General features: G+C 49.2%; 1 protein-coding gene across 6 annotated transcripts in view; it reads right to left on the bottom strand.

The window, feature by feature from the left end:
• ARHGEF9 (Cdc42 guanine nucleotide exchange factor 9) overlaps positions 1–20,554 on the bottom strand; it is a 185,278-nt gene that overhangs the window by 54,391 nt on the left and 110,333 nt on the right. For all 6 annotated transcript variants that reach the window (XM_086756110.1, XM_086756112.1, XM_086756116.1 and 3 more), the window contains one exon: positions 2,774–2,953. In XM_086756110.1, the coding sequence (XP_086612236.1) occupies positions 2,774–2,953 (180 nt within the window). The remainder of the gene's footprint in view (positions 1–2,773; positions 2,954–20,554) is intronic.

Below are 20,554 nucleotides of genomic sequence, written 5' to 3'. Positions count from 1 at the left end.
CCCTTTTCCCCCTGTACTTGCATAAGAGAAATACAGACATAAAGGAAAGCAATTATTTTGCAATTAAAACTAGAGGCACCCAGGCTAAATCAGGCAGTTTTCCTGCGCTGCCTTAAAAAAGCAGGGCTCAAAGTACACGAGAGAAAAAACCCAGCCTCCTCAGTACGGAAGAGTGATCAGCTGAATGAGAAATACCAGAAAAAAACGGAGAGATGAGCCAAGCGAAAAGCGTTTGGGTTTAACAGTCCTTGACGGGACCTGAAGGAGCATAAACCTGGTGCAACGGTCCTGCAAGGGGTCACAGGCATCTCCTCTACAGGGCCCAAAGGCTTTGCAGGCAGCTGGTTCCCGTTACCTGCCGAAAAAGAGCGAGCGAAGGGGCGGGGGAACATGCAAGAATAGAAGTGAAGAGGCAAGCGAGCGATCTCAGCCAGCGGAGGATTGGGAACACGACGGCCCAAACGGCGGTTGTCTTCTCGGCACAGGGCGACCAGCGGGTGGGCTGCCTCGCGGCAGCACGCCCAGCACGGAGAAGGCAGCTCGGCGTTGTAAACCCGCACGGCGAAATTTTCCCTTCAGCCTCCCTTGCAGAGCTGTGCACAAACTGTGCCAGAACTTGGCTCGCGTATTTTTTTAAATGCCCAGTGCTTATTTTTAAATATTAATTCTCATTCACGGCAGCAAAACCATGCCATTCCCTCTTCAGGAGCGCATCATTCGGTCCCAGGGCAGGTGTCTGGCCCCAGCTCACACTGCACAAGCGTCTCGCAGATGGAATAACTGAGCCACCCTCTCACAGAGCCAACAAAAGGACTGATTTTGCTGGAATAAAGCCAAGCTGTGGGGCTGCAACGTCAGATAGCATGGGCAAGAACCGGCCCAGTAAGGCCACTGTGACCCTAAGCACCAAGATTTGGTCCAGGACGTTGTTCAGACATTTGTGTACAACAGTGAGATTCAGTGATTCCTCTCCTCTGTTTTTCCCAGCTTCTAAAATCTTCCTCCCAGCCTTTGACAAGTGTAGGGAGAGGGGGAAAGCTCAGCCAAGCTGAACGATCCATGGTTTGCGGCCTTGCAGCAAATGGGTTTGTTTGTTCAGTTGTTTGGTGCGGCTTTTTAGAAAACAAGATGGCACAAAACAAGACTGTTATCAAACCTACCGTGAACGGTATGTTTATGGCACCACACAAAAAAGGATATTAAATCGTTTGCCTTGAATCACAAAAAACTCGGTACTGGTCAAAGCACTGAAAAGTTAAACTGGCCCAGAATATTTCAGCCTCCAAATTAAAATAATCAGACAGATTTTTCTATTTCAGCCTTTCCAGCCAGCAAACAGATGAGATGTGCTAGCGATACAGGGGAGGATATTTCCCGCAGTAAGATCATCACCTTGATCACACCTGAGACAAACCCAATTTCCACACTCCTTATCTCCACCAGTGTCCTGTTCAACAAAATACTAAACGCTCTGTGTTATTCTGGGCCAGAAAAACAGCATAAACTTTTTCAGGCAGGCAGCCCCGGCTCCAGTTCCAGTCACTGATCTCGCACTCTTGGCACTGGCCAGACCTAGGAGAGACACAAGAGCTGCATCGTGAGAAAGAGGATCACAGAGGGGAAAAACTGCAAAGCAAAGGTCTGGGTTGCCTCGTCGGTGGTCACTGTACGTCAGTGGGAAACACCAGGTCATACATTTTAACCCCATTTTCCCAGACGAAGGGATGTAATCAGACAGGGGTGCTGATGGTGCGGGCCTGCCCAAAAGAGGGAGGGTGAGACAGGCAGAGAAGCAAAGCAAACAGCATCTCCTCAGGATGCGGCATGGTCCTCAGGGAGAAGTGTTCCCCTCGACTGCCGCGGAGCTTGTCAAACTGCCTGGGAGGCTCAGAGGAAAGAGTCGTCTTTCACACAATTTTATAAGGCAGAAGAAATCTTCATTTTTTGAACCATATCCCTTAAGCTTCTAAAGGAATTAAATCTCTGATCCTACCTATCAAACTCTGCGCAGAAGGGAGAGAAGGAAGTGCACAAGGTCAACGCCAACGTCTTGACTCTCCGAGGAAGGCTCGAGAGCACCCAAATGATGTGGCGGGAGCTGATGAGAGCAAAAAGGGCATCTTCTTGTTCCTTTGCTTTCTTAACACACACTGAGCAAAAAAAATTAAGTGCTCAGATCCTTCTTATTTGTGAAAGGGCAGATCGCCACTGGAGGTGGCTGGGTATGGCAAGATGTGCTTCAGCGAGAAACCAGAGACGAGCAAAATGGTTCCTTGCATCCTTAAACAAATAACCAGAGCTGGTCACGGACTAATTAGTGAAGTAATTTTACACCCAAAACTGCTGAAGAGCCAAAACACAGCACTGCTTTTGGAACAGGGAGGGCTGACCCCCCCTGTGCGACAGGCAGGCCAGACAGCTCTCCCAAATGCGGGTCGCTTGGAGCCGGCGTGAACTTTCAGGCCCCACCAAATCATCCACTCACAGCCTGCACGATACTTAACTGGTTTTCAAAGAACTGCTTAAGGAGAGAGGCTACACGTGTTGGGACACACAGTAAAGGCCGCTCCATATCCCAAGAGCATAAAAAGCAGAGCCAACAGCTATTCCAGCCTCCCCCCACCCCGCTCTCACTTCTTTTGAAAGCTCTCCATTTTTCGGACAGACAATGGACACACTGGAAATAACGTCAATGATAACAAACACAGTAACCGTTTCTGAGCAGCGTTGGCATTCGCTACACGGTAGTGGGAAAAAGAAGAAAGTCACTCACCCTCACGAAGCTGGCGGGAAACCATCCTTCTTCATCGTCGATCTGACCCCACCACCAGTCCTTGTTGGAAGCATCCAGGACCTTGATGACGTCTCCTGCTTTAAACGCCAACTCCCGGTTGGCCATGGTGACGTGATCCCATACTGCCTCAGCACTTACAATAGAACCACCACTGATCAGCTTTGAAAACAGAAAACCAGCAGTCAATAAAAGCTCGGTTCCCCGGCGCAAGCACATGCACAGCAGCAGCACAGAAAGAAAGCACTCAGCCAAAGAAAAACCCTTTTCCTCCATCCCAATCCAGACCAGTTTCACCCTCACGTGATGGAATCCAGTCTGCGATCGTTTCCGCAGACCGCCGTTCTGCTCCCAACCACGCCACGCAAGCGAGTGCCGCGTGCGGACCCCCAGCCCCTCCCAGGTCCTGCGCACGGGAACAGCAACACCTCCCTCCCACCGCCACGCCGTATCTGCGGGCACACACGTCTAGCGAGGTACGTGGCTTTCGGGTACAATTCAGTTAGCAAAACGTATAGCTGGGGGTTCTCAAAAACGGCAAAACCACGCGATGGCGTCCTGCAAAGGAGTTTTTGTCGCAGAGCAAGTTTGCTGAGAAGGTTTTCCATACAAAACCAAGCAAAGCTTGCAAACATTTAAATAACACTTTGTTTTTTTTTTAACTGAGAGTTCGGTATTTGTTTAGCGCTGGTGATGCACGGACATCCCTTGCTTTTGACACCTTCACGCGACGCAGCGGATAGGAAGGGCACCGCGGCACGCTGCCGACCTGCTACGGCCTGCCCCGGCACACAGCCCGGCTCTGTGGCACGTCCAAAACCTCGCTCTGCCCACGAGGAACGCGCCGGCGCTGGCCGCTGTGACGGCCTTCGGGGGCAGATACCTGCCCACCAGAAACTGGGGCCAGACTGGACCTCCTGAACGTCTCTCCAAGGAGCACACGGCTGCCTTAGGGCTGGACCAGCACGACGGCAGGGACCTAACTGGTTTTCCTTTTCATTGCGAGCCACCCAGTTTTATACATACATATATATATATATACACATATATCTAATTCCTGCCTAATGCTTGCAGGAAGGACTCATCCGAACACTGATGCTTGCGCATCCACAAGAGAAATCATCCATCCACGCCTGGGACACCTGCTGCTCCTCAGAATGACAGCCATATATTTTTTAACAGAATAATAAACTCTGTTTGTGTTTCGTCCGTTGCAGGAATTCTGCACTGAACAGTAAGACTGCCTTAGCAAACACAGACTTTACCCATGTGCTTATTAGCTTGTCAGAGCCATCCTGAACCTCGTTCATTAATTCTGCCGTCTGAGACACACTGAGAGTGCACTTGGGCTCGCCTCCAAATCAGAATTCCAGCTCACAAAGAAAGAGCTCAGCACTGCAACCATGCCAGACCTTCCACACGCCAAGACTCGAACAGCCGCAGATAGCCTTTCCATGCACAAAGACAATAACCCGTCGCGGCGGTTCTGTAAGCGCAGAAGCACCAGGAATGGTCAGATGGCTCCTAACGGCTCGCTCATGAGTTTGGCTCACCACAATGCCAGCTGATACCGGCCTGCACAGCGGGAACTTGCAGTAAACCTCCCAGCACTGCTGCAGGGCTCTCAGCACAAACACACAAGAGCATTCACGTCCTTGCGGGCAACTCGGTCAACAGATTAAAGGACCTGATTTAACGCTTTCCTTGAACTGACTTTCCTTTAAGAAATCCTTAGGTTTGGGACAATTACAGCTGCAGTTTCAGCTCTTCAGTTCTTAGAGTCAGTTGTACATAAAGCAGCAAGACCTGCGAGACCCTGACTTGACACTTAGTCAAAGCCAAGACGTATCTAGTCAGTGGACCTCACTTCTTCCTGCAGTAGATACAGTAAAACAACGTCCTTCCCACTTCCATTTTGACAAATTGTCCTCTCCAATTCAAGATCGGCTGTAAAAGAAACACGGCTTCTTCGTATATCACACAGGGACTTCTACGCACGCGCCTCATGAGACCACCCGAAAGCAGACAGCAAAGGCGCGGGTGCATAACAAGCTCTTGCTGAAGAGTTGAGCGACGGACCTAACTGATGTGCTGAACTTATCACAGAAAGCATCTACTGCATGAGTGGGCATTTCTCTCACATTTGGGCTTTTGACAGAGCTGCACGGAGCTGGGCACCAGAGGATCAATCCACACCAGCATCAGCTGAAGCCAGATGGTGTAGGACCTTCAGTTCCCCCCAGCTTGAATCACAAAGAACCCCAAGACAGCTGTGGAAGGAATTAAGACTTCACCGATGAAGAAAACCTCCTCAATACATTCAAGACCAGATAACGGTCATCTGTTCTTCTGCCAGGACCAAGCTCTTCACCTTCACCAGTGTTCCCCCTGCCGTATTTAGGGACACTGTCCCTCCTCACCCCAGCCCCTGGTTGCCTGGGTTAAGCAAGCTCTGCTCTTCCAGCCTTGTCCTGGTAGACGCCTCTCCCTTCCCCTGAGCGTTTCACCAGCCCTTCCCGGCATCCCAATGTTTTCCCTGCACCTTTCTTGAACACAGATGCCCAGAACTGTAAATACTATTCCCAAAGAGACCTCACCAGAGGTTTGCGACAGAGCATGAAGCCTTTATTACAGTGCCACAGAAATCTCGCAGTAATAGGCAACATCTCCCCCTTTCTCCCACGGCCACCTCCCAACCAGGGGCTCATTGTATTCAGCTTATCTAAATAAGTGAGGTAGAGTATGTTCTCTTTGTCTAGAAAATCAGTTTTCTTGTCAAAAAATAAATCAGGTTGGTCTGACGCTTGTTCCTTTCGTTCATGCCATGGGGTATTTTGGCCCATTTTGCACCGACGATGGACCAGGAACGGAGCTATTACGCAGAAGCCACGTTTCTGTTTTTTCTGCTTCAGCTGACACAGGCTTTGCTGTCACTTCACACACAGGCGGTTCTGGGCACTGCCACGGAAATGTCACCCAAGCCCAACTTCAGAGGGAGTGTGGTTTAGAGCCTCCTAGCCCTACTTTGCAAAAGCGTGTTTCCAAGCCTGAGGCACAACATCCCAGCTCCAAGGAGCACGGCCTGGCCAGCGGCACGGGCTGGCAGGGACCTGCAGAAGGCCAGAAAAGCAGGGGATGCACTCGGCCTTTTTCTGCCGTTAAAGCAAAGATTGGAAGATGCTTTCAATGGATGTCAGGAGCTGAGGTTGCTTTGCAACGTGTTTCTTGATACTCAAGGACAAAGGCTGTAAGTTCTTGGTTTTCACTGCCCAGTGCCACCAGACAGAAGACCAACCCCTTCAGCTGGTCCTTGCCAGTCCCCGGTCCATATCGTTATTCCAAGAAAGGAATTCAACATGCCAGGAAGCCTGCAAGGAAGCCTTGGCCTTCCAAAATACAAATAGAGTTCAGCCTGGGAAAAGAGGACGGCAGCAGGATGGCAGAATTCGAGTCCCAACCATTGCATGTGCTGGGACCATTGAGAGAACATCAGAGCCTAAAATCCAGTTCCATTTATTTTGCCAGACAACTTGCTGTATCTGCGGAGCCGTCTGACTCTTTCGGGGCAGGGTTACAGAGACAGAACCTGACATCCACAGCAGCGAGAGATGATGAACCAGAGAAAGGTCAGGAGAAAATACTATTTTCTGAGATAATTCAACATAGGAGCTCTTCACTCCAGAAAGTTCACGTCTCTTGGTTTCAAATCTAGGTCTTTGTATTGTGGGCAGGCATACTCAGCCGAAGACCTTGAAACAGGCTTATCTGCTGTAATTTTCAATGTCTACCACACAGCATCCGAGAGAGTCATCTGGACTCCTTTATAATCAGTGAAGAGAAAGGGACACATCTGGAGCGTGATTCATCTCGGCTATTTCAGTTGTCTACCTTCGAGTGAGGTGAATCATGCCCTAGAAATTACTGTTTCTCTGTGTTTAACTGGGTGATGCAGAACTTTACCTTTCCAACATCTTACGTTCCCCTCATCTACAATTTGGCCATCACTGAAAAGGGGTAACAAAGCACTGGATTTAACAATAACAATCGCAATAGGAAGAGTCAAACATTCAGTCACACCTCCCAGACACAACAGTTCTTCAGCATGTGAAGGCTGTTGCAAAGAGAATTATGTTCTCCGTGCCCACCAGAAGAATTCCCAAAATCTCAGCCTTGTACATTTACAATAACGAGGACTTAGATATTTGGGAAAAGTGTCCTGCTCACATAAGAAGAGGGAGGCAGCTGGAAGAAACGCAATAGTTGATAACGAACATTTGGTTTTGGCATACCCTGAACACCGCTTGTCTTCCAGGTGAAAGTCCTAGCTGCTGTTAAAATCAATTATTCTTGTCAGTTGGTTGTTCAAACTAAAGAGCCCAAAGAGAAAAGTTCCTTGATGCTTTCATCACGTAACATCAGCGCAGGAGAAATGCCCACGAGCATTTCTTAACCACAGACCTGAGAATAATTTTTACTCTTTCATGGGAGACTTCAGAGCAGTGCCAATCGTTTGCTGTCTGCGGTGACGAAAAAATTTTCTGAGTGGGCAGAAGACCAGGTTAATTACCAGGATGTTGGGCATGGTCTAGGGACCAGAGTCACTGCTATCGTGGGTCCTTCTTCACCTCCTGTGGGGTCCTATCACCGTATCACCGGGATCACATGCGTCAGCCTTTCCAGGGATTTTCACTACAGGTCTCCAAAGCGCTCCATAAACCTCCAATAATTCCATCAAACCCTCACTGTAAAGACGCTTATTTGAGAGACTCCTAACGCCCATGGACAACCGGTGAATGCTCTCACAATGGCAAGTCAAGGCAGTGGAAAGGAATGACATAATTCCGACTTAAGGTCCATGTGGATTTTCCTTTCTCTTCTAGTCCGGTGTTATTTCTAGGATGGAACATGGCCACTGGAAATACTGAATTATATTAGAGATGCTGCCAAAATAAAATTACAATAACAACAAACGGTAAAGAAGGGTTTCAGAGGACTCTGCAAGCCGCAGCCTCCAGGATACAGTGCCATCAAAGCGTGCCAGCCGAGAGCTCCCGACCCCGGCACACCGCGGCGGGGACGCCAAAGGCTGTACCACAGCAAACGCAGCGCAGTGCGGCGTCGCAAAACCTCTGCTGAGCTCACCTCGCCGTGACTGTCCTCACTCATGTCGGGAATGCTCAGAAACGCCCAGCTGGCAAACAACCCCAGCTGTCTCCTCCTTCCCTTGGCTTTCCAAAGGCCTCAGCCAAGGGGGAGGAATTGTCATTGATGCCATGGCGGGAGCTTCCAAGGAACAGAAGGGAGGAGCTCAAAAAGTGGTAGTTCAGCTCTGGAATTTGCAAATTTTTTTTAATGGTCACTGTTTTCTAGCACTGCTAGCAAGGTAAAATAGCTCTCCCCACCAAAGTAAGCAGGAAAATAAAAATACAAGGAATAAAAGGAACGGAATAAAAGGAACAATGCCCTGTTACACAGCAGGGTGGAATGACTCTACCTCGTCACTAGAGCAGGTCGGGAGCAAGCTCCCGTGCCCCAAAGGAGAGGAGGGGAAGAGGGGTGCCAGGAAAGACCCTCCTGTAGCAGCAGGGCCCACAGGCCTTGTCACCCCCCTGTCTGGGGGTCTATATCTACAGCACATCCTGATGGAAAAAAGCCCAGGATCCCCACTTAGGATGTTTCTCTAAAGCAGATTTCAGAAAGCGACCTCTAAACAAAGGTTTCCAGCTTCTTCCAGGCTACTGCAGGGTTTGAATCTCCCAGCCACGACCCAGCTGTGTCCCTGCACAGGGACTTTGCTCCGGCTCTACAAGATGGGGCTGCCTCTGCCTCCCATCCGTCTGGTCCATTTTCCCTGACTTTTCTCACTTCCAAAGCCACGACGCACAGTTGGAGGCTAACATCTGCTCCTTCTCAGCAACTGCCCGCAGCCGAGCAGCAGTGGAATCAGCCACCGCTGCAGAATTTTGCTAGGCAGTCCCAACTAATCAACACTTACTGGCTTCTTATGGGCCAATCTGAAAAACAAATCAGGGACTTGCTGGTCCCTGGAGACTGAAATGGGCACAAAACTGTGAAATCTTTTCAGGGGGGTGATTCGGTTTGAGGCTAGGCCACACAAATCGCTATTACTTGTTCGTACCTCTCCCAGGGACAATCATCGCTAGCTCACAAGATTCTGTGTTGAGTTTCGAGCACAGAGTTTCCCACTAGTCCAAAATTCACTTAATAAAGAGCCGCCTTCCAAATAAACCCCAAAGAAATCTTCCATAGGTCACCATCTCCTTGGAAAATTCTAAGTACCTACGAAGTTTCTAGGATCAGGGCCTCTGAGTAATACGAATAATATTAAGGCAGGGATGTACTCCTCTATTAGATGTTTTATTAATGCATCAAAATAGTTATAACAGTAAAAAAAAAAGCTCTGGGTAGTTCCCTTTCAAACCAGCATTACATAAATGATGCACTCCTCCACGGGAGTGGGACGGCAGGAACGGGGAGCAGGCTGCGAGGGGGAGATGGAGAAACACGCTGAGACGATGGCGTTTGTTCAGATTGCTCTTGTACAGACATGCCCTTTATTCAGACAACATAAAAGCACACTGTAAAATAACAGCAGCATTTCCCGTCGTATCCAACAGGCCCTTCCGTAACGGCGGCAGCCAAAGCATCTTCCCACAAGAATATACAGAGAGCTGGCATCCAGACTGAAGATCACCACAGAGGAACCCCAGCAAAACGGGAGGCGCAAAAGATCGGCAAACCCCCAGCCACATGAGAACCCCGCGCCACTTCCCGCTTTCCCAGAAGAAAGGCACCTCACGCGGCTCTACCCTCTCGTGTTTTAATGGCAGTGCTCCCTCACGAGCAGGAACGCTTCCAACACGCATTGACAGGGCTGTTAATCACAGGGCCGTTTATTGCAACGGCAATGCCGTCACATTAAAGATTCGCCAAGGAGGCATTTACAGCTCTTCCAAGATCCGCTCATCTGTCTCCTCCAGGAAAACCAGGTACAGAGCCCAAGCCCAGGAGCAGTTTGACGGGCACTCACCCGAGCCGCGAAGAGGACAGACGCCGCAGCCCACATTTCGGTCCAACGCTCCCCTGGTTCGCTCAGCTGACGGAGCGGAGAAAAAGAAAGCGTACAAGAAAACGTCACCCACCCCATCACGTTGTACTTCTGCTCTTATGTCATCTCCCAATAGTCCCTTTGATTGTGTATTTATTTTTAAACCTCTCGTCAGAAATTATACAAACTGAATAATGCCAAATCATCGCGGATTCGCCGCACGACGCGTTCACAAAACAAATGGGAGGGCATTTCCACTTGATTTGCTTATTCTCTGAAGAGGTGCAATCACACAAAGGTTAACAAGGCAAAGAATTTCCCTTTCTGCTTTCGAGTCCTTTGATGAATTTGACTAATGGCTGGATTTCAGCTGAAAGAGCCTGATTGGAGCGAGAGCATCTCTGATATCTCCGTATTCTGGAAAGCCTGCCACACTTGGTTGGAAGCTTTATATAGATACATCTAAAGGTGGAGAGCAGTACAGCCTAAAGGTTCATTAGGACTAGGTTATTAGCTTTTCAAGAAAATTTAAATCAATGAAAAATATATCTCCTGGCACACGTGAAATCCCCTGGCCTTGCACAGGGTACAGCAGCAGACTCCAGGGTGTGGTTTTCGCCTTATTCTCCACCTTATTACGGTTGTTGTCCATGTCATTCCTGTGAATAAGAATATAAAATAATAATAATAGTAATAAATAATAATAACGCAGAGCCACGCTTGGTAACTGGAGAGCCGAGACTGCCCATAAAACCAAGGCAGCAACGAGGAAAAGGCCTGGTAACGAGGCAGCGTCACCCCAATAAAGCGCTGCCCATGCGGTGTTTAATTGGCTCCGGAGCACCGGCGGGGCCTCCACTTTGATGGTGCATATGTCACTGGAATTGCTTTCCAATCCCTTTCGCATACCGGGCACACTAACTTCCCCTTGCCTGACGACATATCTTTCATGCAGAGTAATTACAAATAACCACTAACCATCATCTTTTAACTGGGATAAATTACGAGCTCGGTTCCGGGACTCAAAGTTTAAACCGCTCCGGGGAAACAAGCACCTTCCGTCAAACGCGGCCAGAGCAGCTCCCAGCGCCTTCCCAACGCGGGGCCAGCACAGGCTGTCAGCACGAATCCCTCATTACAGCACCCAGAAAATAAACATCTGAAGGCTCTTCAGGGTGAAAACTTAAAATACCACACAAATCCCAGTTTTCTGCCCCCAGGAGAGGCTCCCCACATTTCTAAACAAAGGCCACAACTGCCTCAAAGACTGAGAGTTGTACTGGAAATTCTTCCTGGGTTCAGAGGGCCAAAGCTGTGCTTTGATTTATGCCCAGTTTAATCCAACTGGGCCGGGCCGGCAATACGGATGGGGGAAGTGGCCAGGATTACCAAGCGAAATTTCCAGCGTTCATAAAGCAGCAGCCCAGCCCCGCCGCCCGCCGCGACAGCCAACACCGCGCCAGATAACATCGACGCGTTGTGCACAGACCACGGCAGGCCTCGGGAGAAGACTGACACGGTTATCTCGCAGTGACCCAAGCTGCAGACCAAGGCAGACAAGCAAAACGGATATTACAAAATATCTAAAAATTAGGCTCTGGGAATGTACGATGAGGGGCAAGAGGCTGCCGTGGAGCCCTGAGCCCGGAGCTACAGGCACCCAACTGCACAGAGAGCATCCGAGCATCCCTACTTCCGTGGTGTCACTGATCCGCCAACCTCGAAACCCATTCACCAATAACCAAGACTTGACTGGAAATGCTGGGAATGCCAAATGACCATTTCAACCAAGAAGCCTGTCCTTTTGAAACTGGAAAGCAAGAGACTTCTCTCCCATGGAGCAGATGGGCTGGCTGTAGGCAGACTGAGTTCATCGGAGCAACTGAACAGTTTTTGCAAGGAGGGAAGATAAAATTGTACTTGTTCTGAGGAAGGCAAGAGCGCTTGATGGTCCAGAGATTATTTATTTTTAAATGTACGTCACCTGTTACTCTGGGGCACGGGAGTCCCCAAAGCAAAAGGGAATTAAGGAGCAAATGACACAAATTACTCCCCGTGGACTGCGTTACTCAGCGTAACACAGCTACTCCCAAAGGCAACAGCACACGGATCCCATCCCGGATGTGGGGTCTTTGCACCTGAAGCTGCAGGAAAACTGCCACCAGCCACCACAAAGCTGGCAGCAGCTTCACTTATCTCGGATCAGGCATCCACACTGAACTGACCACGGTGACAGGAACAGGACTAATGAAAGTGTAAGCAGGTGCTTTGTCCTGTAAGAGCTGACACAGCTGGCCAGGATCTAAAAATCACAAAAGGAAATTAATTCAAATGCAGGGCTGTTAATACAAAACAGAAACAGTACTGCTGGATGGCCAAGTACGAGGAACGAGCAGCAAGAGCCCCCCTTTGTGGTATCAATCACTGCAATGTGGCTTAAAACACCTTTAAAAATGAAGCAGAACCCTGGGTTACATCACGTTACACCACAACGTATTAAAACATTTTCAGTAATAGACTTCATGATGCATAATTCCCGTCTATTGGTACTTTAGGATGATGCCATTTAGAACAAAACAAAACAAAACAGACAGATATTTAGTAAGTGATGAGAACCTGGAACTTAAAAATTAGTGGCCACTATTAGTGGAAATCAGTGCCCAGGCTGGAGGAAAGTCCAGATGAATGTATTACACTGATCACACTCAGTGCTCAGGCTCCTCACGTGCTGTTCTGATCTCTCAGCGTCAGCCACAGCCACTCACACCTCGTAGAGCCAGGGAGCAGCTCCTTGGCAGCCGAGCACGGAGAGGGGAAAGCCATCTACAAATTGTTTCGCAGACCTGAGCTTCCAGAAAAGATTAATCAGATGAGCACCCGGAATAAGAAACGGCCAGACAAAGCCTGTGGCCCCTACATTATGATGTTCAAGAGAATTACTCCAGTAAAACTGCAAGTCTTCCTCACATCTCTCAGTATTCAGCACCTGGACCAAAAAGCAGCGAGAGGCATCCTGAGCTCATCCTAGCTTTCCTACGAAAAGATCAATGGACAATCCTGCATGTCAAAGGCTGCCTCGTCAGCAGGGTAATGAATCAATGCTAGTTAAACGCGCCTAACTCTTCCAGATTGCCATCAGACCCGGTAAGCCTATTACGTGGATTGGCCAGATCAGTACGGGGACACGCAGCCTTCCACCTCTAAGCTGCTTTTCTCCATTCAGGTTCGGAACGAGCGAAAGTCACTGTCTGATGGCTTCTCAGGTTTGCTGGAAAATTGCCACAGCCAAAACGTCCTCTTCAACGCAGTCGTTCGAAGCCGACGCTTGCCACAACCCTTTCCTTCAACCGGACGGCAGCTCGGATCATCGCTTCTCAGCCTTCACCTAAAACTGTGTGGAAAGCCCACAACACTCGGTTTTTTTTCAGACCAACACCGGTTCTGAAGCACGAGTTCTCACTGGGCTGTGCAGGGAGACGGCGGCTATCTCCACGGCACAGCGTGCTCCCACGCTCCCTCGCCGCCGCCCCAGCCCGAAGCGCCCCACGCCGCACCCGACCCCCTGTACGGGTCCGAGGCTTGGGCAGGAGCGACGAAAGCCCCGGAGCAAGTAACACGAGCTTTGGCACCCGTTAAGAGCGAGTCAAGCTGTCGTTGTTTCTTATTTTCCTTTGTGCAAAACACCACTGCCAAAGCGCGGCGGTTGGCCCCACCACGCCAAACCGGTGTCACCTCGCTGGTTGTGTAACCGGCCCCTTCCCTTCTCTGCGGGTCACGCTGCACAAGACACGTGCAACTCCCATCCCTCTCTCTTCCACCTTCCCTATTCAGAAGAGGCCACGTTTGCTGTCTAGTATGACAAAGCTATCACCTGGATGGTGCTGGAGAAAACGGTTACGTACCAAGATAATTCTATTCAAGTCTAGAGGGCAAAGTTGTCATAGATGAAATATCATTGTCTATTATCTGCTGGCAAACGCAGTACATGGCGGCAGCCACTCAACTTAATGACTTACATCCCAGCTCCTTCCAATGAGCCCACCAGCGCCGCATGTAATCACAGTATAGATTTAAAAGTATAATTTCCATCCAAGAAGACCATAGCTGGAGCACTGTGACTCACACAGTTCCCTGTGCATCACAAAGCATGTCACGGAGACTGGGAATCTGTGAGCCAGTTCCCATCCGTGTACAAACTGGGCCGCGGACACGGTTCTCCCAACCGGCCGACGGCACGCCGCCTCCCGACGGTGGCTGGGAAGCCGCTGACGCTCGAAAGCCAGGCTCTCTGCCTCCGCACCCGAGAGAACCGAGGCGTTTCCAGAAGCTGTACGTGGAGTAAAGGGATGCAAACGTTAAAGAGAAACGCAGCGGAATTAAAAGGCGTCTGTCCCCGCACACCTATTCCAGCGCTTCCCAGCCGAACAGTTACAGCTGCAAACTCAGTTTCATTTCTGCTGTAACAAAATCATCTCCACAGCATAATCAGTGTGTTCCCGTTAAAACGGGTCCTCACGCATGGAAAGAAGCATCCAAATACCATTTGTTTTTCAAGACGATGTGATGTTTTCGCTGGCTAATAGACTGGATTCATTAAGGAACAACAGGAGACCTCTGCTTTTAGCAGCCTTTCCTCCTTGGTGAATTATCCACAAACAGACCGGTTTTCACACTATTATTTTTTACCTGCTATGATCTGACAACTTTTTTTGTCTAACTTGGCTACACATCGCTTGCAAACTATCTGTTCTGTAACTACCGCTTAAAATAGTCGTTATTCCTGATTTCCTTAATGGATCAATTAAGTCACCTGGCGCTGCTCTGCTCCTGGACTGGGTGACTATTGCATTCACACACAATTTTCAGGATCGCTGGACTGAACATTTCTGTGAGCAGGTATTTGCACTAGGATTTGCAACACTATCTTAAGGCAAACATCGGAGTTGTCTGAAGGGGTTTTTGAGTGAATAATTTTCTGCATTATTCACCTACCTCTAGAAATAACTCTCCGTGTGTTCCTTTTTCTTACTTAGGTAAAAACGAAGGGCACGCAAGCGAAAGAAAAATTTGCACGTCCCCAATGCCCTACAACCACACACATCTACGCAAACGTGCCTGTACCTGGCCAAGGTCATTACCCAGTCAGAGGGAGAACTACAGCTGTCAGGTTAAGGGGAGTGAGTAACAGCCCAGTGCATCATCGCTGCGACAAGCACCCCAGGACACAGGCTGGAGCCAGAACACGTCCTTCGCAATTAATCACTAATCAGGACGTGTTACGACAAAGAAGTCAAATGGCAACTCTAAAGGTGAACCAAAACGCTACTTTTAAAACACTTACGCTTTAAAAAAAGTCAGCTCTCAGAGGGGAAAGGTAAACGGAGTGTGTGTAAAATCCATACCAGCCTCCGGGTGGGAAGCGTCCAGCTCATCCCGGGACGTGAGTCACCTCAGAAGAACTGGAAGCAGTACAGCTCATGTGAAGCTAATCCCTGGCTGTGTGGACTTTGCTGGTGTGGAAGATCTTTCCTGTCCCTGCTCTGTCCCATTCCATTGACCTACAGAGGCCTGGAGCGAGCGCTGGTTGCTTTGTATGAAAATAATGGGGCACCACTTGTGCCGGTCCTCCCTGACTCCCCAGACAGAGCTCCTGCTTGGGATGGACTCCCTATCCCCGCGTCCTTGGGATCACTGTCTGAAACAGCCACTTTGAGCAACCAGACAACCCCCAACCCTACGTCTGTAAGGCTCTGTCCTTACTCAAGTGAATAGTGACACCAAAGTCAACGGGAACACCTGCAACCTTCAGCAAATACATTGGGTTCTTGCTTCGAGGAATATAACCCCGGTGTCCGATGTCTCTGTCAAGTCCAATGCTGCTTTCAGTTTTTAGAGAAAAATTTCTAGAGCAGAACGAGTGTAAAATATGAGTGACAGTCCAGGGTGGTTGCTGGACACAGGTACAGACAGATTTGAGGGTGCATGATCACAGCCCAACTTGGATTTGGATTGAAATACCCAAACAGAGCTGTCGTGGCTGAGTTTTTTAGAGTCCCATTAGCCCAGACGAATTCTCATCCAAGGATCTGCTCAGGCTCAGCCTCAGCTCTACTAGATATTATTTGCCTGCTAAGCCATCTACACTCAATTAGATCCAGTACATAATTATTATTCCTTTTAGAAATAGGTTTTCCTGACTCAGAATGCTTAAAGGATGCCTTAAAGGACTGTTTCTTCTAGAACAGAAATTTTCAGAAAAGAGACCACATAATGAAGTTGGGAGATTCTCACCTAATGGAAAGTCTCCAACCCTTCTCACAGGGATTTTTTTTTCAGCTAAAGAAACGGAAATCAAGCGTGTGGACCTCCCCTGGACATTCTGCGTTGTGCGCAGCTCATGCCAACTGCCCCGTGGATCAGGCAAGCACGGCAAGGTGACAACAGTGATGGGGAAGGATCGGAAAGATACATCTAAACCTACGACAACTGCGACGACACTGCTCCTAGAGAGGTGGTGAGCAGAGGCAAAATGGAAATGCGCAGGCCTTGGCTCCAAGATCCACCCAGGCAAGTCACAGGGGTTTTGCAATGCACAGTGCCACACGAGATAACGTTAATTGATAGTGAAATACACTCAAATTCCTGAAATAAAAAAAAAATAGCTAAACTGTTTTGACTAATTTCTAAAAACAAGAGCACGTACCCCTCACTACAGCCTGTTAATTTCTCTTTCCATCACTGGAGCAACTTCCGAATATTCCCAAGGCTTTAAAAAATGGCAAGCCCTGTCCACACTATCTAACCTGCCATCATTAAGAACTGATACTGCTTGTTGAAAGCATCCAAGATGTTCTCTTTGGGAAAGTCCATGGTGACCACCCTCTTGAAGACATCTGGTAAGGAATTTTTACTGCTGGCCTAGATATGTACTCCACCTAGAAGAATTAAGCATCTCTAAGGAGCTTTTAGTCTTCGTAAATCCTCGTTTAAACAAGCCCTGTGAAAATGGATAGGAGCTCCGACAGCCTGATTTGGTTTTGGTTTGTGGTCCACTCAGAGAGAGGCAGGACAGACGCAGTGCTATCTGTCTCTCTCGGGTTTCCATCGCTACTGCACACCGCGCATCCCATCGCTTTTCCCTCCTATAGCACTGCCGTGGAAACAATACATTACCCTATGCCCACAAATTTTGACATTCTTTTTTATGGCCAGTGTCGCTCAAGGTCGCCGCTGCCTTCATTCAAAACTGCACGGCTGGACCAGCCAGGAAGCGTATCCAAAGGGAAGAAGCATGGAAAAGAGCTGACACAGCAGAGAAACTTGACCACGGTGGCAACGCGCAAGAGTGCAAGCGGCGCAGCGGTCAAGTACACAAGGGAAAAAAAAAAAAAAAAAAAGAATTTCCCCTCCAGTTCAGCTGCAGTCTTTGATAACCTGGATCGCAGATTGGGTTTGCTGTCACACAGGCTTCAGGATCCTGCCATGCAGTGCAAAGTAAGAAGAAAAAACAGTGCAAGAAACTGGACCCAAGATTTGTTGCAGGCTTTGATCCCTTGACATCTGCACTGCAATGCGGAGGGGGTGATACTATTCACTAACATTCCCTGATCATATCAAACACAAAAACCTCATGAACATATCTGAGAGCTGAGAAATAAAGCTAATAAACAGGAGCCAAACTCATTCCAGACCCATTTTCAACGGGAGAGATGCTCACAGGGTGAGGAATCGCAGCAGCGACGACGGCAGGAAATCAGAGAGGAGTCTGGAAGGCACTGAAATGAGAGCAAGAGCCGCAAGACGCTGCACCGATCCCTCCTCCCTGCCTTGTTCTGCGCCAAGCAACTCATCTCAGACAGATATTGACAGCGTGGGCGGGATTCAGGGAAAGCAACACGTTTTATCAGAGGTTCTGGAAGGATTAATACCCAGAAAGAGATTAAAGCCGCTAAAAGCTCAGCTAAACTACCATTTCCGAGCCTGTGCTAACACAGTTTAAACGCTTTGAGAGAGGCATTATTTCTGTATAACGCGGTGCTGAAAGCGCGAGGTAGTCTGCCACCGTCGCTCCCTCGAACGCTTCCACCTCGCTGTGCCCAAGGGCCAGCGGCTTTTCGGGTGCGCAGCCTCACCTTCTCCAGCCTTCTCAGAACCCACGTGTCCTAAAAGCAACGTGAGCACTCGGACACATTCTCCTAAAAAAAGGCAAAAATAACCCCCTCTCCACTATTATTTCTACTCCTTGGAAACGCAGGAAAAGCAACTTTTAACAACCCAAAGCAGCAGCCAATTATGTCCAGAGGAGATTTGTGATGGTTTCGAGGCAGGCCATTCCAGCGCCCCAAACAGCCTTAATTAAATAAAACTATATATAAATACTATAGAATATCTCAATAAAAGTGTCTGCACTACCGCTGGTGGCAACTTACAGCCCTGTTTACACCGAATAAAGCCCCCTCAGCCCTTTCTCCTCGGGTCACTCGGTATTGGAGGGGGAAATGTGAATATTTTTTGCACTTAATTGAGCTCAGGGAATTGAAACACGGATCGCGTGCTGGTATCAGGGTTTTTCAGACAGCAGCAGCGATCCAGGAGGAAAGGCAGGCATTCCTTGATGCAACGTGCCCGTTTCACAGGGGCAATCATGTAAAGAGAAAACAAACGCGCTTACTTTCCTGCAAGGTTCGGACACCGGGAAGGCATTTTCAAGAAGCTCGTGCATCCGTGCAAAGCCGCTGGCATGGGCTTGGGGGCCCCACGGGTACCAGACAGAGCCCTGTGCTCATCATCAGCAGCGCGGAGGTGCGTAAGGACGGTTCTCCCAGAGGAGAACAGATTTGTCACCAAGAAAGGCACAACCTTGCACGGCCCAGGTGCTGCCAGAGATCAGGAGAGGCTGAAATCTCAAGAGAATCTCTTTCGATCTTTCATCCTGTCCGCCCTTTTGCAAAACACGGGGAAGGGTGAATTGCCCCAGGGCTGCCGAGGACAGCAGGATCCCACGGCGCCCGGCCACAGCAGCCAAAGCCACAATTTCCCCCAAAACTGCGCCCGCTGGTAATGCCAGCACCTGAGCAACACCCCAGGAAACTCCAGTTTGCAGGCTCCGGCTGGGGGTACAGCGATTCGCCGGGCACTCGCTGGCAGTTTTGCAAAGAGTCGGTTTCTGAAAGTCAAACCTCGTTAAACAGCAGCTAAAACACACTCGTTATTTCCCTACCGCCACTTTTCCGTGTACGCAATTGCCGAAGTCACACAGGGTGGGAGGTAGCGGCGAGATCGCTGGAGGGACGACAGGTCTCCACCAAACTCCCCATCCGGCTGCAGTTCACGCAGCGCAGAAGTTCACGAACCGCAGCTCTAGCTAATTAAAGCTGCAGGAGGAGAGCATTCGGGAAGGCTGAGCACAATTACCCAAGGAAGAATTCAACCAGGACACCATGACTGAGCCCATCGCCGTGCGCACAACGCGCTGAAGCAGTTTAATTGCCGCCGCCGATGGGAACCTCCACTCGTGACTGACCCCCAACACACCCCAGATCGTCACTGGTTCCTCGCTCCCGGTTTACTTTTGCTAACATGCTCCCAGGGCCACCGCTTCGGCGGGCAGAACCACGCTGCGAAGCTGCATTTGGTTCCCCTTTGAATTTCAAACCAACAGGCTCAACCTATGGCTTCATTCGGGCCAGGCCGCAACAGCCACCGCCCACCGCCCACGCGCTGCTGGGGGAACTGGAGCGACAGGGAGTGGAGTGGGGTGAAATTTGGGTGAAGGCATGATGATTGGGTTGTCTCCTGATGTAAAATAATGTAGTTTTTAAATGTGAATTTTCCAATTCTTTCATGCATTTAACTTGTTAAATTCACTTAGCTTTTATTTAATCTTTTAAATACCAAAAATTGAGTTAAAATACCTTACCAAAAAAAAAAAAAAAGAAACAAAAAAGCATAACCATCCGAGTTATGCTCTTAGGTATTTTTCAGGATAGTTTTTTTTCCTTCTGAAATGCAAACTCTTTCCAAATTGTGAGGAAGATTGCAGTTTGAATGCCACGAGATCAGAATAACATCGCCTTTTTTTCTTCCTTTTTCCCAGCTATTCTCCTCAGAAGCAACGCATGTGCTCAGATCCCCGCTGTACACCTTCAGAGTCTCTATTCAGAGCTCTTCCTACCATAGCAATCTTGTCAAATTAATTCATCATTAAGGACAGATTTCTTCCCTCACTACTGTGCATTAATTAGCCAAAGGGTTGCCATGGAAACCCAGCAACGCGAGTTAACAGCAGATAATTTCTACCGCGTTGGTTAAACGTGGACTAGAGGCCTGCAACAGGCCCAACAGCAGGCACCCATGCCTGGGGCACGTCTTGAAGCCAGATCTGCTCCTTGATGGAGGCTCTGATGTCTCTTTACTCAAGAAAAGCTGGAAAAGCTTGTGCAGACCTGGGCATCAGGATGAGTTATTCTGTGTACAGCTCTGAGGGCAGGCTCCCATTTTCCTGACGTTTCAGCAAATACAATTCTGGGACAGTGGTAGGAACCAACGGGAAGCAGAAGAGGTTGAGCTGAGCGTGGCTGAAAAACGTTAAGGCGTGTGATCAGGCCCAGGCGCTCGGTTTCAATAATTATCAGTAAGCCACGGCCAGCGCAAAGCCTGCAGCCACAAACCGCTCAGACGAGGCCAGCTCCGGC

The sequence above is a fragment of the Chlamydotis macqueenii genome, chromosome 11 (genome assembly GCF_036417535.1).
Source record: "Chlamydotis macqueenii isolate bChlMac1 chromosome 11, bChlMac1.mat, whole genome shotgun sequence".
NCBI lineage: Eukaryota > Metazoa > Chordata > Aves > Otidiformes > Otididae > Chlamydotis > Chlamydotis macqueenii.
This window is presented reverse-complemented; position numbering and strand designations above follow the sequence as displayed.